We start from the raw sequence: 21,009 nt of genomic DNA, 5'->3' as shown, positions 1-21,009 counted from the left end.
GTTTTCGCTGTCGTGGACCCTTTTGCACTCGTGTAGACCCGGACCTGACAGGTAGTCTTGAAAGCAGGGGTGTTTAGGGGTCCTCATGCAGGGATTTGCTGTTATAGATGAACAAATTCAGTAGTTTCTGTCATCATGATTGTAGTCTGCTTCTCTCCAAGATCCACGGGCCCATTATTTAATATAAGAACACTGGTTGTCAGTGCAGCCCCAGCACTCTACTGCCTCTCTCCTGAACACTGGACACGACAGTAGGCTATACCACACTCCACACTTTCACTGGAGTCTTGCTGCTTGCTGTTCCTCAAGAAGCTCAAGATCAGCAGATTTTACTCTGAAAGCAAAGAGGCTGTGGAAATGTTTACATTCACAACATTCTGTTACTGCACAATTACTGTATTAAGCTTTGCAGTGGAGTGGAAAAATAAGTGATATTAGAGCTTTGAATAGACTAAATGGACTCATGATAAATGATTATGAGAGAGAATGAGATCAAAACTCACATACACACACACATGATATGTTTTTTTAATGCTTTTTGGGAACATTACATTGACATTTATTTACCTGGAGGCTGATCTTAACTTTAACCTTTGTCACTACCAGCCTTACTTTAACCTATTTTAACCCACATCTGGACTCATCATGTTTTCATCCATTTTGGGGAAATTCCACTCACTTTTCACCATTAATTTCCTGGAGACTGAGTCTAACCTTAATCATAGTTCATAGTCACTTCTTGTCTAAGTTTAACCTAAAACTGAACTTTTAGTTATTTAGCCCACATCTTAAATTTAAATCATATTGTCAATTTAATAATAACGGAACTACGTAATGGTAACCTGATTTTTGTTTCCATTAAAGGACAAAAGTGTGTATACAGATTTTAGTCCCTGCAATATCATCAATATCCACCTACAATACTCAGCTTAAAAGTGCACTGTGCAGGGTCTGCCACCTGCTTTTCTTTTCTTCATGGAGATGTTATTTCTTTACCTGCATGTTCCACACATCTCCCTTGCATTTGTTCATTTACAGGTGTTTTATAGCTCACAAATACCTTGAATTTTTTACGATATGCAGGTTTGCATCTCCATAGATCTGCCCCTTAACCTGTCTCTATTCTGATCGCCAAGTTTATTTCCATACTGTGGAATAATCAAGGGATAATAGTAACATCTCCATGGAGAGAAGAATGTGGCAGACTCTCCGAGAAAAATTACACAGTGCACTTTTAAAGGGCCCATATTACGCTATTTTCCAATCTATGTTATAGTGCTGTTTCCTCATCACAAACATATCTGGAATTGTGTTTTTAAACTCCATCCACTTTGATTACTACTAATAGTTTGGATGATTTCAGCCCTGGAATTGCCAATCTCTACTGAACTAAAAGTAAAAGAAGCTGTTAATGTGAAAACTATTTAATGAAATCACAAGGTGTAAAAGAGCATTTTGAGCTTGGGAGATGTAGACTAATAACAAAGGGTTACTCAAACATGTGTGAATAAAACAAAACACAATTCTGGGATGTTTTTGAGGATGTAATAACATTCAAGAGTCGATTTTGTGTAATATAAGACCTTAAACAAATATTCTTGATTCTGTGACACTAAATACAAGGGTGTTGAGCAGAGGCATGTCTCTGGGCAGCCCTGGCTAACACTTCTTGCTTTGGGTATGATCCAAAAGCTTCTCTGGGAAAGTCTCTGTGATAAATAATGGCCGTTTTTGCGGACATCCAACGAGAATCTCTAGCTGATTAGCGAGGAATGCCGACGCTACCACACAGCCAATAAATGTGATCAGAGTTGGTGTGTATTGTATAATGTGGTGTTGTTTAAATGTGTGTTGTGTAACATTTCTGGTGGAAGAGTCCATCGAATTTTTCTTCAGTATGGTATTAAACCTTTTTATCATCAACCAGACTAAATTACTGGAAACCCTGCTCACAGTAAGAATGCATGCTTGTCTAGGTATTTTTGAGCTTTAAACTACCTGTAATTTAATAAATGTAAAGTAAAGCTGTTTAATGTCATAATATGAAACATTGCAGGAAGAGCAATGACATCTCCAGAGAAACAAAAAGGTGATGGACCCCCCAAAGTTACCCCGAAAAGTTACATAGTGCACTTTTAAGTCAATCACTTGTTTTATATACTAGTGTAATCCATGTAGAGAGAGTGCAGTCTATGTATCTGGGTTTTCTTAAGAGCTATTAAAATGTCCTAACCATTCATGGAATAATCTGCAAGATATAAAGCAGCGTAAGAGTGTAACTGTATTTGCTCATTAGTAATTATAAACAGCTTTACTCCAAATGGTTCTAAGATAGACCATGACCCACTTATTTTATTGTTTTTCCCCCATTTTTATTATTATTCTTCTTCTGCATGCATTGGAGTTGATTCAAACATCATCTCTTTCAAATTTTTATGTTTCATTTACTGTGACCGAGCTTTAAAAAGTGAAAAATTTGTTCAGGGTATCGGGCCAAAGTGCTTAAAGAGCCCATATTACGCAATTTTCTGATTTGTTTTATAATGTTGTTTCCTCATCAAAAACATACCTGGAGTTGACTTTGACTCTGTTCTTCTCTAAAACAGAAAATACACTGATCCACTTTGGAAATTGTAGAGTAATAATGCAGGATTACTCAAAAATATGCGAATGAAACAAAATACAACTGTTTTTGAGAAGTTAACGACATTCTAACATGTCTAAAAGCTCAGAAAAAGAGTAAATTTTGCATAATGTAGGACCTTTGTTTTGCAACATTAAAGCAGCATTATATCAATTAAAGCTGCACTATGTAACTTTTGGTTGGTGGTCCATCATCTGCTTGTTTCTATAGGTATGTCATAGCTCTACCTTACGTTTATTCACTTACATGTGGTATGATAGTTCAAAAATACCTTGACTGTGAGCGGGGTTGCCTCTCCACAGATCTGACCTGTAACTTGGTCTGGTTTGGTCTCTATGAATAAAAATAACATCTAATAACATAATAACATAACAATACCATCTCCATTCTCCATGAAGAAAAACTTTTGACGGAGCCTCCACCATAAAAGTTACAAAATGCACTTTTAAAATCAATATGCCAAAGCTTATGCCCAAGCCAGACGGTTTACTCAACCCTTGACATGACGCATTCTGAGTTATTATCTGACTTATTGTGGTTTCCTGTCTGGCATATACATATTTGTCACTTCCTCTTTCCCCTAATACGATGTGATGTGCTTTTACTTCTTCCCCTCTGGTCTGGTCTGTGTGAGGGCTGCCGTCACCACAGCCTGAGCTAATCTTATCTGCACCAGCTTCTTTGATCCTCTGTAGACTTACTTCACTTCAGTCACCATGAATGAGTGGACATCACGTACCACACCCAGGGCCATTTGAACTAAACCTAGACTGAATGACAGAATATTAACAACCAAAATAACCCCACTATCAAACATTTCTTAATTGATTTTTTGAACTTCTTACCATGTTATATTGTTGGCCCCTCATCAAAACATACCTGGAGTTGTATCTAGCGTCATTCATGTTTTTTTCAGTAATCTATTAATCCAAAATCATCTTCTCTGAGGGCCAGTTCACACGAGAACGCTTGCAGGTAAGAACAACAAACTATTTTATTGGAAGTGCCTTTCATTTAGACGGTGATGGCATTTTTGGGGCTTAAAAATGCAAAAATCTGAAACCACCCTCCAGAGTGGAAAAGTTGAATATGCTCCGCAGTAGCTTTTCTGTCTACACTGCCCAAGACACAAAACTCTGGTCAGAACTGCTCACGTCACATACGCATTTACGTCACATACATCACCACGTAGCTTCCTGGGATGCATACCCAATCGAATTCCACACACTTTTGCGTTACCGTATGCACGCTGATTTCCTCCCGAAAACACTCATCTAAACGTCGAATAAAAAGTGAAGATGCCACTTTTGCCTCTTCTGTTCAAACAGTCATCATATAAACGTAGCCTGAGTATTCACATTTGCCTGAATTGTTGTGTCACAGTAAAATGGAATCTTGCGAATAAGTGAGTTCACAAATCCACAAGAATCTATATTGGCACCCGCTGGTGTGACAGGTGATGAGCGACCAATCACAGAGCAGCATTGAGGTTTGTGCGGAAGCCAAAAGCAAAACACCCAAACGAGCCAAAACCAACGTGGCGACGCCTTCAGACGTACCTCAGCCTATTTTAGCATCAATAGGGACTTTTTTGTTAGTGAGCAAAAGGTAAGTACTTTAAACATATTTGTACAGGAAGATATGTATATGTTCTTTTCTCTGTAGATGTAAACAAAAATTGAGATTTTCAGCTTGTTCTGCGGTTGTGGTGCTTTGCTTTCAACGAGAGCCATCCCAGATTAATAATGTGTAGAACTCAATTCAGAATGACAAATATATCAATCTGGCATGAGGTAGGTTGGCGTCACAGGGCACAGAATAAATTGGAGAAAACAGTTTGAAGTGTGCATTAGAAACTGCAGTGACGATAAGCACACGGTAATGTATGGGACTATATCTATGGCTCCTGCTTTGAAGACTCCACACATACTGTAGGTTGTACTATAATACCAAGAGACTAGATAAGGTACAACATAATGGCCCTTTTGTGTGGTGAAAAGGGACTCTATAGAAGCTGAAAGCAGTGAGCCATAAAGACGACGTGACTTAAAATGCAGAACTGAGAAAGGTGGTAGCTAGAAAATAAGTCATAATAACCATTTGTCATTATGTCCTGTTGTTATCATGGCAGGAATTATAAGTCGGCATGATATTGTTGTTGTTCCAAAATGTGGACGATAATGATAAAAAAGAGAAATGCTACAATGAGAGTGTACGTTTACCATAGAATGAATGAATCATCTTTTTCCGAGTAAATGTGTTTAGACTTTCATAGTGATTAAACCTTTTGTATTTGTGTAAACTGAGGTTATCTCCACGGTGCCCTCCCCCGACCACTTCAAAGTCCTGGATGTAGACCAGGGCCTGATAGACTCTGCAGATCTGACCCCACATCTCTTCCTGTGTGTCTCTGAGGAGCAGGCCCATTTCAGCTCAGTCATTTGGCACAAACCTAAACACACACAGCCCTGTTAATGTCCTCACTTACTCATGTTTAGACTACTGGAGACCAACAAACTACCACTGACTGTATTCCATTTGATCCACTTTATTAGCTTAGCCCAATCTACCCAAGCATATATTATACATTTATATAACTATTTGTATCAAGTTATACTATTTTGCCAAACCATACAAATGAGAGTAAATTGGTATAATCACTATTTTTCTTTGCCTGACCAGCAAGTTCCTTCTACATTCTGTTTGAGTCCATGGAATCAGCATGAAAAACCTTCATCCAAACTTGGGGCAATGCAACCACAGACACTAATTTATATCTCATGTCTCTCAAATGCAGAAGACAAATGTAGAACAAAATATATAACTTCTTTTATCTGAGGTAAAGAGTTTGATGTGTTGATTGTTGATTCTGTAGAAGTCCGTGCCATTTCTCAGGCCTGTGCACTGGTTTTACACCATGTGTTTCTCTGATTGGTTAATCCACCTGTCAATCTCGCCTGTCTAAAGTCAAGGAGATAGGATATAGTTTTGTCATTGCATGTGGTTATGACTATTCAACTATTTTGTACTATCTTTATCTTATTTTACAGTCAATGTATTAAGCCTTTATTGGTATTGCTATTAATTATAATTATAAATTAAAAGTTATAATTAAAATTTTGTAACCATAGACTTCAGTGAAATCGCTACTAGATATAACTCTTATTTACTCATTGAACTTTTTAAAATTTGTTTTTAAAAATCATTTTATTCTCTAATGTTGCATCAGGGTATTGCGTGTATATGAAAATTCTATGGGGGACACATGTCTTTGCTGCTCCAATGTTTCCACTGTGCATTTTGAGTGTTCACGCGTCATTTTTGAACAGACGTCAGAGTACAAAATTGAAACTTTATGAGATGCCACGAGTTTCAAGCATTTCAAATGCAAATGCATCCAAATAGAGGCATTTGGTACAAGTGTGAGGCCACAGTCTGAACATTGCATTAAACTATTTTTATATTTCACTAATTTTCAAATATTTTAGCTATAAGTTTCATTTTCATAACATTCACTTCTGAACACATCTAATTACCCAGCATGCTTCACAAATGACACAAGCTTAACTGACTGGGTGAACAGAAAGAACAACAAAGGAACTGCTCCAACAGTCCAGGATCTTATAGAACTATTATCCAAACCAAATTATAATGGAAACATTAAACCAGAGGCTGTACTGCTGTTTCATTCAATGTTTTTTATGCTGCTGTTTCATTCACAGATAATTATAGAAAAATAAGGACCAGCTCCTGTAGATTTGATGTAGAGATATGACTGACAGAGAATAAAAGAGCTAATTCTGCTACCAAGCGTTTGTGGTTCTCATGTGGTCAGTGGAGCAGTAGAGCAGAGGAAGTCACAAATCAGATGTTAAAGCTGTGAGTGGAGTTCACACAAGCACACAAAGATAAAGAGAAATCGTCCACGCCTGGGCTCACATCACTGAGTCTGGACTACTGTGAAACTTGCGAAGAGATGGATCGACTCACTGCACTGATAGCTGCTGTGAATAACATGGAATAAGATAAGCTCTTATAATGGATAATATAAAAAGACATTCATATTTACTTCACTAAAACATAGTTAACATGATCATTTCTCTATATAGCTGCTAGTTTTCCCTAGTTTTACAATTTTGTTGAATCCTCCCCCCAAAAATAATAATTTTAAATGAATTGTTTAAAAAAAGGAAAGAAAAAAAAGAACAGTAACATAGATAGCATAATTGTTTTTCTCACTGCTACTTTTTTTTTTTTCTGATTTGCCTGGGATCCAGAACAAACACTTTATTTTACGAAGATGTGAGTTTGGTCACAGATGAATCTCCCAGAGCTCAGATGGACATGATTGACAGAAGGATTAGCCAATCAGAACAAAAAAAAATAAAAAATAGATATTATAATAATAATAATAAATAAATCACAGGGGCTGAAAAACAGGTTTCTGCAGAATCATTGAACCAACCACTAAACTCTGTTAATCGGAGATGTGATGAATTACATTTTATTTGTAAATGATATGTGACCAATCAGCTCATTCATTTTATATGCATCACTGAAAAAAACAACAAATGTGCTTGAACAATCATGTTTGGTTCTGGCTGGAGAGAAGGGCTTGGGGATCAGTCAAATAACCAGAAAAATACAGAAATATAATTATGGATTTACCAGGCAACAAACTGATGCATGATTGATGTAAAACTAGGATAAATATTTACCACAGGAATTAAATTAAAAATAATCATACGCAGTTTAACACAGATGTATTCCAGTTACAAAATTAAAGGAAAAAAAAAAATCCTAAAAATTGAGCAATATTTTTTTAACTCACCCAGAAAATTCTAAAAATGCTGAGGCTGATTTGTGTTGAAAGTGACTTGATGACAGCACTGACGAGGTTGAAGTTTTGTCGTGGAGCCGTGGGGTGATTAGATACTGATGTTTGACCCTGTGTGGACCCCAAAGGTCAAAGGTGAAAGGTCGACGCTCTGTCTTGTGTCATTATGGTGAAAATTTCAACTCTGGACCTGACGTGTGTGTCCTCTGAGGTTTAACGGCGTGGGTGGTAAAAACATCAGTCTTTACTCAAGTAATTACTCAAAATATGATGGAAATTAGCTGGTTCATGGTGTAGCTGTGGTTCAAATCTCATCACTAAATCCTATAGGTCATGTAGTGTTTTTGATTATGATGTTATAATGCTGTTACCTCCTCAGAAACATACCTGGAGTTGTGTTTTGTTTAATTCACACATGTTTGAGGAATCCTTTTTTATTAGTCTCTCACCTCCAAAGCTCAAAATGGTCTGTTCCACCTCGTGATGTCATATATTGGTAGTTTTCAAGTTTACAGCTACCTTTATTTTTATTTCAGTATCGTCCAGATGTTTAAGAAACACTGGATGATATCACAAGGTGGTTTTCTGCCTAAATATGCAGTGTTTGTGTGTTAAGCGTGTGTGAATGAAACAAAACACAACTCCAGGTCTGTTTGTGATGAGAAAACAACATTATAACATGGTGGTGGTAGTGGTGGAGTTGGTTAAATATATCTGCACCACAGGCAGCATTGTCACTGAAATAAAGAATTTGTTTGAGAATTTCTGGAATTTCTGGCAATAAAACAGGAATGCAGAGTCGGGGCCCCCTCACACTGTGTACTATCATCAACTTCCTTCCAGAGTATCCATGGGTTTCAGGGTGATAAAACTCGGACTGAATAATTGCAAACACAATATTGAATCTTTTCACATGGTCAAAGTCCTCAAAATGGCATCTATAACAGAAAAGAACTCTCAACAGGGCTGCAAGATTAATCACAATCAAACTGAAATTATAATTTGAAAATTGTAAAGACTGAAATTTATGAAGTATCATAAAAAATAACAAAATTGCCAGTCTTATTCTGTATCAAAACTCCTAATCTCAAATGTGATTTTTGCTTTAGTTCATCAGTTCACATCTCAGTCTTTTTGTGAATTCTCCAAGGGGTGTTCAAAATGTAAACTTTGACCAAAATCCTAATATTAAAACATTAATCACAAATCTAATCACATGCTTGTCCAAATAATCAATTTTTATTTATTATTATTATTTTTTTTAATGTTCAGCCTTAATTCACAAGAAAGAACTTTCAGAGCAGTATACATCAGAAGTGGGGACTTGCAAGTCATGACTTGGACTTGAGTCAGATTTGAGTCACTATTTTTAGGACTTGAGACTTCACTTGATAAAATTGACTAGACTGGACTTGAAGGTCAATGACATAGGATTTGACTTGGACTTGAGTCCTGTGACTTGAGAAGACTTGATGCTTCTCCTAAAAAGCCTCCTACATGCGTTTCTCTTTGCAGTTGATACGTGCGGTGATTCATTTTACAGGAACAAACTGGAACATGTCCCTCTCCATTTGTTACTTCGGATGTAACTGAAGTACTGTGAGATGGCACCTCAAAATGTACTACAGTAATATACAGTACAATACAGTAAAAGGCAACTACAAAAAACATGATCCTTCCATTTCAGTGCAGATTACATGACAAAAAAACTGTTATTAAGCACTTTTAAATCTGAATTATTTTTATTCTGGCCATAATAACTCATAACAAATATACTGTACTTGACTTGGGACTTAACTTGGACTTGAGGTCAAGGACTTGAGACTTACTTGAGACTTGCACCCCTTGTATACACTACCGGTCAAAAGTTTGTACACACTTTTCCATATGTTTCTTCTTTATTTCCATTATTATTTATATTGTAGATTCTCACTGAAGACGTCAAAACAATGAATGGACACATATGGAATAAAGTTAATAAAAAACAGACTGAAAATAACTTAACATTTGTTTTAGATAAACAATAATAATAATAATAATAATAATAAATAGCCTCTCTTTGCTTTGAACCTTGGTTTGCATTTTTGGCATTTCTTGACCCCGACATGACACAGCTGTAAAGCGAAAACCATGTGCAGTAAACAAAGGAAAGTGTGGATACTTTGAGGATTTGAATATAAAATAAAATATGTTATTGAGTTATTTAAGCTTTTTTGTTTACTATAATTATATACATCTTGCATCATATATCCGATGTCCCCCATATATAAAATGTAAAAAGTATAAAACAAAGAGAGAGAAAAAAAAACATTGAAGAGGCCAGTCTGATATGAATCTGTGTGAAAAAAAATACAGGATATAATTCTAGATTTGCCATAAAACAATCTGAGGCTTGATCTAAAACCATGATAAATATTTACCACAGGAACTATCCCACAAAACAAAAAAAAAAAACAAAAAAAAACATCTGCAGTTTAATACACAGTTGGACAAATATTCCAGTAAAGAAGGAAAAAAAAAAAAAAACATTGACTGAGTAGGTGTGTCCAAAAGTTTGAAAGGTAGTGTATATCTTTATAATTCTTGTATGTGATTGATGACAAGTTATTCCCTAATGCTAACTACACTAAATTTCCACACTAGGTTTGGCGTAAAAAATATGTACTTGGACACATAGAAACTTTACAGAAAGGAAACCCAAAACTTGAGCAACTCGAAGACCAATGGCCTCCAGTCGACTTTGGTGGGCAGCAGAATTAATGAACTTTTCACTCGCTCCATTAACACAGGAATGTAACTAACTGCTAAATGTAAGAGAGGAAACCTGATCTATTGTAGGTATGGGTTTAAACCATAATTTATCTGACTGCAACCAAAATATTTCTGGTGCAGTGTTGTGTAAAGCTGTGACAATCAAATCAAACTCTATGTGATTTTACTTCTTTTTGCAAACTTGAGTGATGACGGAGGGCAACCTTGACTGCTAACTTTTGACTATTAATCAGAAAATCATCAGTATTTATAATTTTTCTCTTTCTAATACAGCTTTCTTCTTTGTCCAACAAATGAACTTAAAGGATGATAAATTTCCCAAGTTCTAACATTTTATACAGACGATGGACTAATTCTTTTGCTACTGTAGTTGTGGAACAACAAGGCTCAAAATTACCTTTTTTATTTGTCAACACATGGGTTTCCAATTTTGTAAAGGTAAGAACCCAAACCAGAATTTAGTAGCTCAAAACTAAGCAACATATAGCAAGTGCTTTGTGTTGCATTTTTGTATGAAAAGCGCTCTATAAATAAAGTTTGATTGATTGATTGATTGATTGATTGAGGTGGGACCAAGTCGTTGTTTTGCAAGTCTGAAGTAAGTCTCAAGTCTTAGACCTCAAGTCCGAGTCAAGTCCCAAGTCAAATACAGGCAAGTCCAAGTCAAGTCTCGAGTCACTAACCCATACGAACAAAGTCGTATGTTTGGAGCTTCAAGTCATCTCAAGTCTTTAAAACAGTTTTTTGCAATTTGTATGACTTTTAAGATAAATTTTACTTAAAAAATAATAGTATATTTATATACGAGTATTTATAGAGTATATAAGAGTTGTAGAAATGCAAATTTTTTTTCCTTTTTAAATGTCTTGACAAGATCTTAGTGTGAATCATTATGGTGAGAATAGAAAGAATTAAGATTTAAAAGTGCTTCTCAAGTCACAGGCCTCAAGTCAGAGTCGAGTCCCAAGTCCATTTTATCAAGTCAAGTCTCAAGTCCTAAAAATAGTGATTCAAGTCTGACTTGAGTCCAAGTCATGACTTGCAAATCCCCACCTCTGACATATAGCCTACATAATTTGCATACTTTTTTGTTTTTAATTAATATTTTCTATAAAAAAATAACTGCATTTTAGTATGATGTTGATAAAAAAGCTAATAGGTACAAGTATTTTTTTGCTGTGTTATTGCTCATCTATGTACAAATATGTACAAACATGAAGGAACTAATGAATTAGCAGTAATAAAGAATGTATTAATAGAAATAAAGTGGAAAGTAAATGTCTAATTAGCTGTTGACTAAGACTATGTAGACATTAATAAGGGTTGAACCAATCTTTATTAACATCAAATTAACCACTTGTGTTAACTATTTAATCACAAATATGCAAAATGTGTACCCTAAAATAAAGGGTTTGCTAAAAACTTTATTGCATATAGTGAAAACAATGTCTTTTTGTAAATCTGTCATATTTGCTAAAAACTATAGGCACATTATAATGCAAACTCAAGCTTATGAGCCAAATTTAAACCAAGGAAGCATAGACTAGTACACCTGCAGATTAAGGCCATAGGTGGTGTGGTCTAGGCAGAATATGGAGTGTAGGGTGTGTAGTTGGCAGTAATGAAGAATTCTCTATGGTCTATGTAGTTGATTTTGTCAATTATGTTATATTGTTACAGAAAATATCACGGTAATACTTGATGCAATTGACACAAAACAACATATCCATTCATTATTCACCCCTCAATCTCAAATCTTACCGCACTATGAAAAAGATAACACATTTTGCACAATATAGGGGATACTGTGCAAAATGTGTTATTTTTTTACTTACAATTCTCAATAATCTGTGTGTGTTCCTTCACCCACATGTCCTGTATCACTGTCAGCTGCTGGTGCATTCTCTACATGTACAGACTAATGAAGCTCTGTGATGGATCAGGCCTGTTCCTCACACAGTGGCATTAGTCATTCCTCTGTAACATTTAGACCATATAATGATGATGAATGTGCGTCGAACTCCTCTAAGCACTGTGTTTTCTTTAGATATAATCGGATAGAGCAGATCTGCTTCACCTGCTGCAGTCAAATCACTCCCGTCTGTGCGCCTCACTGTCCCTGGCTGAGGAAGTCCAGAGTGGGCCAGAGAACTGCTCATTAAGGCCTAATGCTACTCATCTGGCTCCGGACCACAGCTGTGCACGCTCTACCATGGAAGACGTGGGCGGAAAAGGTGTGTATGATTGATAAAAGGGGTTGTTTGAAAAAGGCCAACAAAGGTGTGTAAAAACAGACGCTGAAGCACCTGGTCCTAATGACAAACACAAGCCAATTTCATAAGTGGCAAAGTCCAAATGGCTTTAGACACATCTTCAAGCAATTATCTCTGTAAGGTAAAGAAAAGAAGAAAAAAATGATTTGTCAGTTTAAGAATGTGATAAATGATAACATGGTATGGTATTGAGTTTGGCAGAGAAGGCCTTTGCCTTTATTCAACACTTTGAGCTGAACACAACACTGGGAGTAATTATCCATCATTAGTGTTTGAATAGCACTCCTGGATTGTCATTATTCTCCCTGTGTAACATGCTGACAAATGGTGCTTTGCTACACTGACAGATGGTGCTTTACTGAACTATGCTGGCACAGTGTCTTAGATCATTTTCACACTGTCACAAAGTCAGATGGATGTAAAAGAGCATTGGCTCTGAGAGCGGTGCACTAGGGCCTGTGTGACACGACAGTCACACTTTGGAGAGCAGTCAACAGCCGCTCTGAGAATGTTTGAAACAAGAGGACTTTTTGTAGCAGTTGAATCAGTTTGACATAATATAATATAATTACATCAGTGAGACATCTCCTCCTGCCTCTGCCTGCACAGGTGAGCCTGGGTCTGTATGTGTGTCATTCAAAAAGCTTTTTCTCCTCCTTCAACATTGCGCTCAGTCCTCTGTGTATATAGCCACATGTCAAAGAAAAGAGCACGTGAGTGTGTGTATATGCGTTTTGGGTGAATGAAGTGAGGTACACAAAACTAAATCTAGTGCCACTGGAGTTGCTCCACAGAGCACATTAACATGTATGAAAATGACCTTAGACTGTCCCCTCAACGAAAAAGTCCAACATTATCAAACTGGTTGAGCCTTGTCATGTGCCAATGGAAGGCCAGTGACTACTATCCATGACATCTGTAAATCCATATTTTTAAAAAGAAACCTCCACCTCAACCCAAAACATGCACCATAGCTCAAGTCCTGACCAAGCCTAGCAACAAGATCATAGAGGTCCCTGGGCACCCCATGTGCTGCCGACTGCTCCTGAAAGGATGGGTGAAATTCAGAGGAGAATTTCCCTACAGGGATTACAAAAAGTACTACAAAAATGCCAAAGAACTGTTCTCAGGGTAGGGAGCAACAGATTTTTTAAAAACTTGTACTAAAATGTTTACACAAAGCTGCTGAATCCTACATTTATAAAATTTATGAACCTCTTAAGTGAACTTTTAAGTGCTTTTTTGCACAATATGTCTCCTGTAGCCCACATCAGATCTCAGCCATGCATCTATCAACCTACTATTTAAGTTATTATAATGCCCTTTATAGAGTTGGTCAATGCACATCAATGCTCCATATGTGAGAAAGTCCTGGTTTGAACCATGCAGCCTAAACTGACTATTAAATATTGCTTTTTAAGAGTCTGCAGAAGACACATGTGCTCCTTCTTCTTATCAAACTGTAGTGCCATATTTGGAACAGACAGGTTGTGAAGTAATCTACAGGCAGACCAGCTAAAGCCACATGTGGGAGAATTATGGATGGTTAAAATAACACAAGGCTGTTGTTGTAGTGATTGAAACCAGCTGCCATTCAGCCTGCTCCATCTGTGATCCAACACAACCCCAACATCTGTGCAGCAAGTCGCCTCACATCAGACCAGCCCCTCGATGTTCAACAGGGCTGCTGTGTGCCAGGACAAAACACCACTGACAACATGCTTACTCTGTGGGCATATACAGTTAGGTAATGCTTACAACAAAGGGCTAATCATTTCATAAAATATACAAAATTGTACAATTAAAACAATGAAATGGTAAATGGAAAATATTTGGCAACCGGACATAAACTTTTACCACTATTACGAATGATTGATTAGCAACGAAAAAAGAGGATAATGATGTGTTCTTTTGTTAAAGGAGATGTATTATGTTAATTTAACTTGACTGTATTATGAAGGTACTCCTTATAATAATAGCCTCTCAAAGTGCCACACTGCAGCCATTATTCATTCACTCCACACTGGGTGGCGGTAAACTACTTATGGCCATAGCTGCCCTGGAGCAGACTGACAGAAGCGAGGTTGACAATCTGCATCATCGGCCTCAAAAAACAAAACCAATCACACACAAACATTCATGCTCGGTAATGTGCGTGATGTGTCTTGCCTATGGACAATGTGTCAGAATTTGATCTGAGCAGGAATAAAACCTTTGACCTCTGGGATACTGAATGACTTCTCTAACCTTAATCCTTTATCATAAGGCTACTCAAAGTTGTATTTTGATTGATTCATGCAGTAATCTTTTATTCACCTTCTCTCCTATCCCCACGCACTTCCTTGAATTTACTGGTGATTATTTTAAAATTGCCGTCATATACATTACTGGTCAAAAGTTTTTGAACACCCTAATTTTTCCAGATATTTATTGAAATTCAAGTCACGTAAATCCAATGAAGAGCTTGAAATGGTACAAAGGTAAGAACTGAACAGCGAAAGGCTTAAAAAAAGACAAAAGATAACATAACACAAGTCCAAGCTCTGCCGAAACTACCTCAGGAAAAAAGAACAAGATGGTAAAGCTTAAAAACATGGCGTGTCCAGCACAGTTTCCAGACTTAAACCCCATCGAGCTGGTTTTGGGATGAACTGGACAGAAGAGTGAAAGCCAAGCAACCTACAAGTGCCACATATTTATGGGAACTTCTGCAACAGCCTTGGGAAGAACTCTCTGATGAATATTTGATTTCTGTTGTAAAAAGAACGAGCCACGAGTGTGTTCAGCTGTTATATCTGCCAAAGGTGGACACTTTCATGAATCAAAAGTTTAGGTCAACAGTAAACAGAACAAACTGTAAAAAGTGTGGTGTTCTAAAACTTTTGACCGGTAGTGTATATAGGGTAAAGATTTTGCATACTTCAACCATTAAAAACAAACAAGCAACGAAACTGAAATTCCTCTATCATTTCAGCAGTTCTGAACAAGAAGTCAATGAACCTGGTTTCTATTATTAAGCTATTTTAGGTCAATATTGATGTTTGCAATGCACAGAATGTATGTTATGTTTAAGACTAAATACCCTCCAAAGCATAATCTTTAAATGCTCTGAAGGGAATCCTGTGCTAAATTTACTTTTATGAGCTTTAAAGCTGCACTATGTAAATTTTGCAGTGGAGAATTCCGTCTTGCTCATCTCCATGAAGGTGTTACTGCTTTGGAATATTTCACAGTATGTCATTAACTTCATCTAACTCCATAGGACCAGACCAAGCCAAATTACAGGTCAGTTCTGTGGAGAGGCAGCCCAGCTCACAGTCAGAATGCGTGTTTTCCAAATTATTTCTGAGCATTAAAAACACAAGTTGATGAATAAATGCAAGATAGAAGTTTAAATCAATTGTCTGGGACATTTCAGGCAAAGCAGTAAATGTCCATAGTGACAAGCAGTTGATGAAATACTCACCAGAAAGATTACATAGTGCCTCTTTAAGCATATTATGATGTGGCTCATATCAAATCATACCTGGGGCTGGGTTGTTTTATCTATTGATGCTGGTTTTAGTTCATCTTTCACCTTCATCTTATTTTTTCCCAAGGTTTACGGCCGTATGTATTTAATAAAGCGCTTTTAACATTCTTCACACTTCACAACACTCAGCACTGTTTTTGACCATTGTCCAAGCAGCTTGTTTTGATCTCCTATAGCAGCAAATACACCCCAACCCCAGGAGAGATGGACTGTCATAACAAGTGTTTTTAACAGCCATCTTATTTGTAACCAGATGTTTTGGAAAAGTAATATAATATATGTTCAAGCCTGGTCTTGCATTCTATATTTATGTTTAGTAAGTTCAGGGTGGGTGGGTTTAAATTTGGCTAAAAACAATAGCTCTGGGGAGATAAACAGCTTTAAGTTGAAAAATGTGTGAACAAGTTTGAGCAAAATCCTGATATTTAAATTGTAACTTTTTTTGGTGGGAGGTCATGGAGATGTTATTGCTTTGTCTTAAATGTCTCACAGTATGGCATTAAACTTTATCTTCATGGAGACCAAACCTCACCAAGTTACAGGTCAGATCTGTGGAGAGGCGACCCCACTCATAGTCAGAATGCCTGTTTTTCTAGGTATTCTTGAGCTATAAACCACATATGTACCACCTGTAGTTGGATAAATGTAATGTAGAGCTGTTTGACGTCATATTGTGGAACATTCGAGGCACAACAATGACATCCATAGAAACATGCAGGTGACGGACATTTTGCCATAAAACACAATGCACTTTTAACAGAATATGACCAGCAAATTAACTCTAAAAACTCTACAATTCAAGCTGACCTATACCTCAATTTAAAGTGATATGGTGGAATATTCCAGGTTAAGATATTTTTAAGATATAAGCACTTCTATGTTCATGAAAAAGTAAAATTTGCTGCAACATCACAGGGACAAACAGGTGTTCCTTCTCTACACAGTTGACTCACAAGTCAGATCTGCGATAAGATGCCAGTAAAATATAGCCCTAGACAAGTATTACTGTATAAATACAAACAGAGATGTAGAAAATGTTTCAAAGGGTAGTCATCTGAGGTCTCATTTATAAAACATAATGTAACTTAAAGGTGTATGCAAAGACAAAACACAAACATTCACAACTTTCTCATCTTCACTCATCTCTTTCAGCACGGATTCCATCTGCCTCATCTCTGAAAACCCCACCGCTCAAATTTGCCTCTTTATACATCACAAAGGAAAAGAAGTAAAAAAGAGATGTACATAACACTTTTTTTTTTAAAGATAAGTTTAGAGATAAAGCCAATTATATGCATAGGTACTTAACAGTGGTGAAGACACACAGATCACCCATAATGATGCAAAGGAAGGGCAGTTTCAGTTTAAAACTCCTCCTTTTGGGGCAGGACTTATTTAATTTAGTGTTTTCTTTCTCAATGCTTAGTATCTCATCAGATTGACAATAACTTCAAAGACAGTGTGCAGATGATTTTGAAATATTTTTGATGGACCACTCCTGGATGAATGAGGGATTACACCGACTCATCACTAAGAGAGATGTAATTTAACATTTATTATGACCATACCTAATGTAATATGTAGTCTCTAAACTTAAGTATTACCATAAACTTTTTTTAAAATTTGCACTAAAATGCAGCCAACAGAAATCATATAGAAGCAAACCTCAGCTCAGTTATTCATTTCACACTTTACACATTTTCTAAGAAATCCTTCACATAAATGTTTCCTTACCTTTTGCAGCCACTGTGTATTGTTCTCCATGGTGCTCTCCAGCCTCTGTATCTTCTGCGTGGACCAGTCCGAGTCCTGGGTCGTGGGGGAGTCTCTCTGGACCACACTGGCTCCCGGTCTCACCCCAGGGACCTGTCCTCTTCCCTGACAACTTTCCAGTTCCGGCAGCACGAATGTGTAACTGCACTGTCCGTGTTGGATCCTGTGCAGCCTCCTCTTCTTCTCCGCTCCTCCACCAGTTTTGTCTCTCCTCTGGTTCCTTCCAAGTCCTCTGTCAGAAGAAGTGGAAGAAGATCCTGCAGCATCAGCAACAGTGGTTAAAGTCCAGAGAATGAGTAGTAAGATCCAATAAGGACTGCAATGCCTCATGACTTTCCTTTGAATGAAGTTTGAAGTTCTTAATGGAGTAAGTTTGAAAATGGTTCACTTTAGGATAACATATAGCATTCTGGCATACATGTCCATAGTATTACAATGAGAGTCAATCCATGCTACAGGTATTTCAATAATCCTACAGTTTTAGGTTGTGCAAAATTGTGTATTTAGAGAAAGTAGGAGTAGTTAGAACTATCTGAAGCAGGTGTCTCCAAAGAAACAGTTACACTTGTTGTATTCCAATGAAAGTTACATCCAGTGTTGGAAATGTATGAAAAAGTAGAATTTCAAGCTGAAAATGTGAAAATTCTCAAAGCAAAATAAAAAAATTCAGAGGAGAAAGAAAGTTCTTAGCTGGTGGTAGTGTCCGAAGTGGTCTAAAGAAATGATTCAGCCCCCCTTCTTATCTGGGACAAGCCAAGGAAACATGTGAGAGAGAGACAGGACAGCCCTGCAGAGAAGGAGAGGGAGGGGGAGAAAAGAGAGAGGGGGAGACGGAGGGGAAGTGAGAAGAAGGATTGGGCAAATAAAAGAAAGTTAAAAGGAAAAAGGAGAAGCTGAAGAATTCATTTGTGCTGCTACTAGTATGTCACCTTTTTTATTGCAGTTTGGACGAGATGTTCTGTACACTACACTAATTAAAAGAAGACAAATTAAGCTTTTTTCCTGATGAGTATTTAGTGTTAAAACTGTGCTATGTAAGTTTTCAAGTGCTTGTTTGTCTCCATGGTAATGTTATTGCTTAGTCCAATCCAATCCACTTTATTTATATAGTACATTTCACAAACGAACAGTTTCCAAAGTACTGCTCAAATACATACTAATAACAATAATAATATAGTGATAAAAGAAAGTCTCACATTTAATCATACTATATTTACTATATAATACTACTTTATTTTGTATTTATTCAAGTACAGGTGTTTTTTTGCTTTAAAATTACCTTAAAAAACAATGCGTTTTCATTGTGAGCAGACTCACCTTTCCACAGAGCCACATTGGAACTTGCCTAATGCCATGTTCATGAAGATAGAAAACCTAAATGGCATGCTGTGGAACATTCCTGAAAAAGCAATAACGACACCAAGGAGACGAGCAGGTAGTGGACCCTCCATTAAAGGGACAGGCTGGAATTTTGGACATAGGACCTCATTTCCTAGTTAGCCAGAGTGTTGGAGATGTGTGAAGACACTTTTTTTAAATATTCCATCCAGTTTTTGTATTTGCAGAGGTCGCTGGTGCTAGACTTGTGCGTGTCAATGGCCATAGTTATCCTGCCACTAAAAACAGTCTTACCCACTCCACAAAACACCCAAAGCAAATCTATTATTATGCCAGACTGTCGATGTAAATGTCTGTGTTGATAGAATAATTTTAGAAATAAAACCAACCTTGCATTTGAAGGATTTATGTCCGAGCAGCAGAGAGATGTTCTTCCTGATAGAAAGCTTGGCAGCAGCGGACTGATATCACCTAGCACCTATCTTATCGGCAAAGTAACATTCTACTGCTGCTGAGAAAATAGTTCCTCAACATGCGACGATTCATGCGATCCAAGGTTGGTTTTATTTCAAACATTATTCTATCAACACAGACATTCACATTGACAGTCTGGTGTAATAATAGATTTGCTTCGGGTGTTTTGTGGAGTGGGTAAGACTGTTTTGAGTGGCAGAGTAACTGGCCATTGACCTCTGTAAATACAAAGACTGGACGGAATATTTTAAAAAGTGTCTCCACACGTCTCCAACACTCTGGCTAACTAGGAAATGAGATCCTATGTCCAAAATTCCAGACTCTCCCTTTAAGAAATGCAGAGCAATTTAAAATCATAAAATGCATAGATCATTCATTTACATTTTGACCACAGTATGCTGCAGTATCAATCTAAAAATGCTTAATGAAAGACCAAGAAATTCAGAAATTAAGAATAAATGCAAAAGAAATGTAAGCACTCAAGCACAGTACAGGATTTCATGCCTGATCAAATCATTCAAAACACAACTTTAAGTAAGTCAACGATGAGAGAACAGTTACATTATTCAAAACATACAAGTAGCTTACAAGCTGATTAACACGTTATCCAGAGGGTCTGTTGCAAAGAACCATCATGACCCCAAAAGCTTTTGAGAAAAAGCAACAAAAAGCAACCAAAACAGACTTATATTACTCACTACTCTATTTTTTCATGTCTGTGTGGCAGAAAAGAGCTGTTGAGGAGGACCAAAATGGAGGAAGGACCCGGGGTGAAGTGAGACAAGAGGAGAGTGACACAACACAGCAGTAATAATTATTTATGAGGCCCTCTGTCCATGTCCTAACTCAAGGATACACAGCAGACCTCCTGAGACCAGACCTGGGACTTTACAAGACATGAAGGACCGGTCTGGGGTCTGGACTAGATCCCAGATTAGTCACTTGGAAGAGTCTTTTTTGGCATAAATCATTCATAAATTAACTTAATTTGTTTCTAAATGTGCAAAGATAACAGAGCGGTTAAATGTAGTTAGTTGGACCAAGAAGTAGGCTTATAGTATTGGTAATAGTAAAAGCTCTTACTGCTGAAATATTCACCGCTCACAGTAAGAATGCATGTTTTCAAGGTACTTTTTGCCATTAAAAACATCTGCAATTTATTAATTAATGTATTTAATATATAATTTGGTTAAAGATAATGGTTTTAAATTGTAATATTAATCTAAAACAACAAGTCAGCTGAGTTGTGTAGCTGTCGGCCACTCCGATGGACAGACAGACTAATAAACATGTCTGAATGAAACAAAACACAACTCCATGTATGTTTTTGGTGAGCTAACAACATTATAACATGGCTTAAACCTCA

General features: G+C 37.0%; 1 protein-coding gene and 1 long non-coding RNA gene across 3 annotated transcripts in view; one reads left to right on the top strand and one right to left on the bottom strand.

Annotated features, from left to right (window-relative positions):
- The window catches only part of angpt4 (angiopoietin 4), an 80,923-nt gene extending 61,272 nt beyond the window's left edge, over positions 1–19,651 (bottom strand). The window contains exons 1-2 of one of the 2 annotated variants that reach the window (XM_055160742.1): positions 19,559–19,651; positions 17,793–18,088 (exon numbers count right to left, since the gene is read on the bottom strand). In XM_055160742.1, the coding sequence (XP_055016717.1) occupies positions 17,793–18,088; positions 19,559–19,565 (303 nt within the window). In that variant the 5' untranslated portion in view covers positions 19,566–19,651. Of the gene's footprint in view, positions 1–17,792; positions 18,556–19,558 lie in introns of those variants that run through there. The other variant, XM_020928417.2, reaches the window with a different exon arrangement.
- LOC129411054 (uncharacterized) lies at positions 17,501–20,685 on the top strand. The gene is made up of 3 exons (XR_008633116.1): positions 17,501–17,599; positions 17,802–18,198; positions 20,371–20,685. It is a non-coding gene; the product is annotated as an uncharacterized LOC129411054 (long non-coding RNA).
- Positions 20,686–21,009: the final 324 nt, after the last annotated feature.

This window comes from Boleophthalmus pectinirostris, unplaced genomic scaffold, assembly GCF_026225935.1.
Source record: "Boleophthalmus pectinirostris isolate CB_2022bp ecotype Guang Dong unplaced genomic scaffold, ASM2622593v1 HiC_scaffold_3, whole genome shotgun sequence".
NCBI lineage: Eukaryota > Metazoa > Chordata > Actinopteri > Gobiiformes > Gobiidae > Boleophthalmus > Boleophthalmus pectinirostris.
This window is presented reverse-complemented; position numbering and strand designations above follow the sequence as displayed.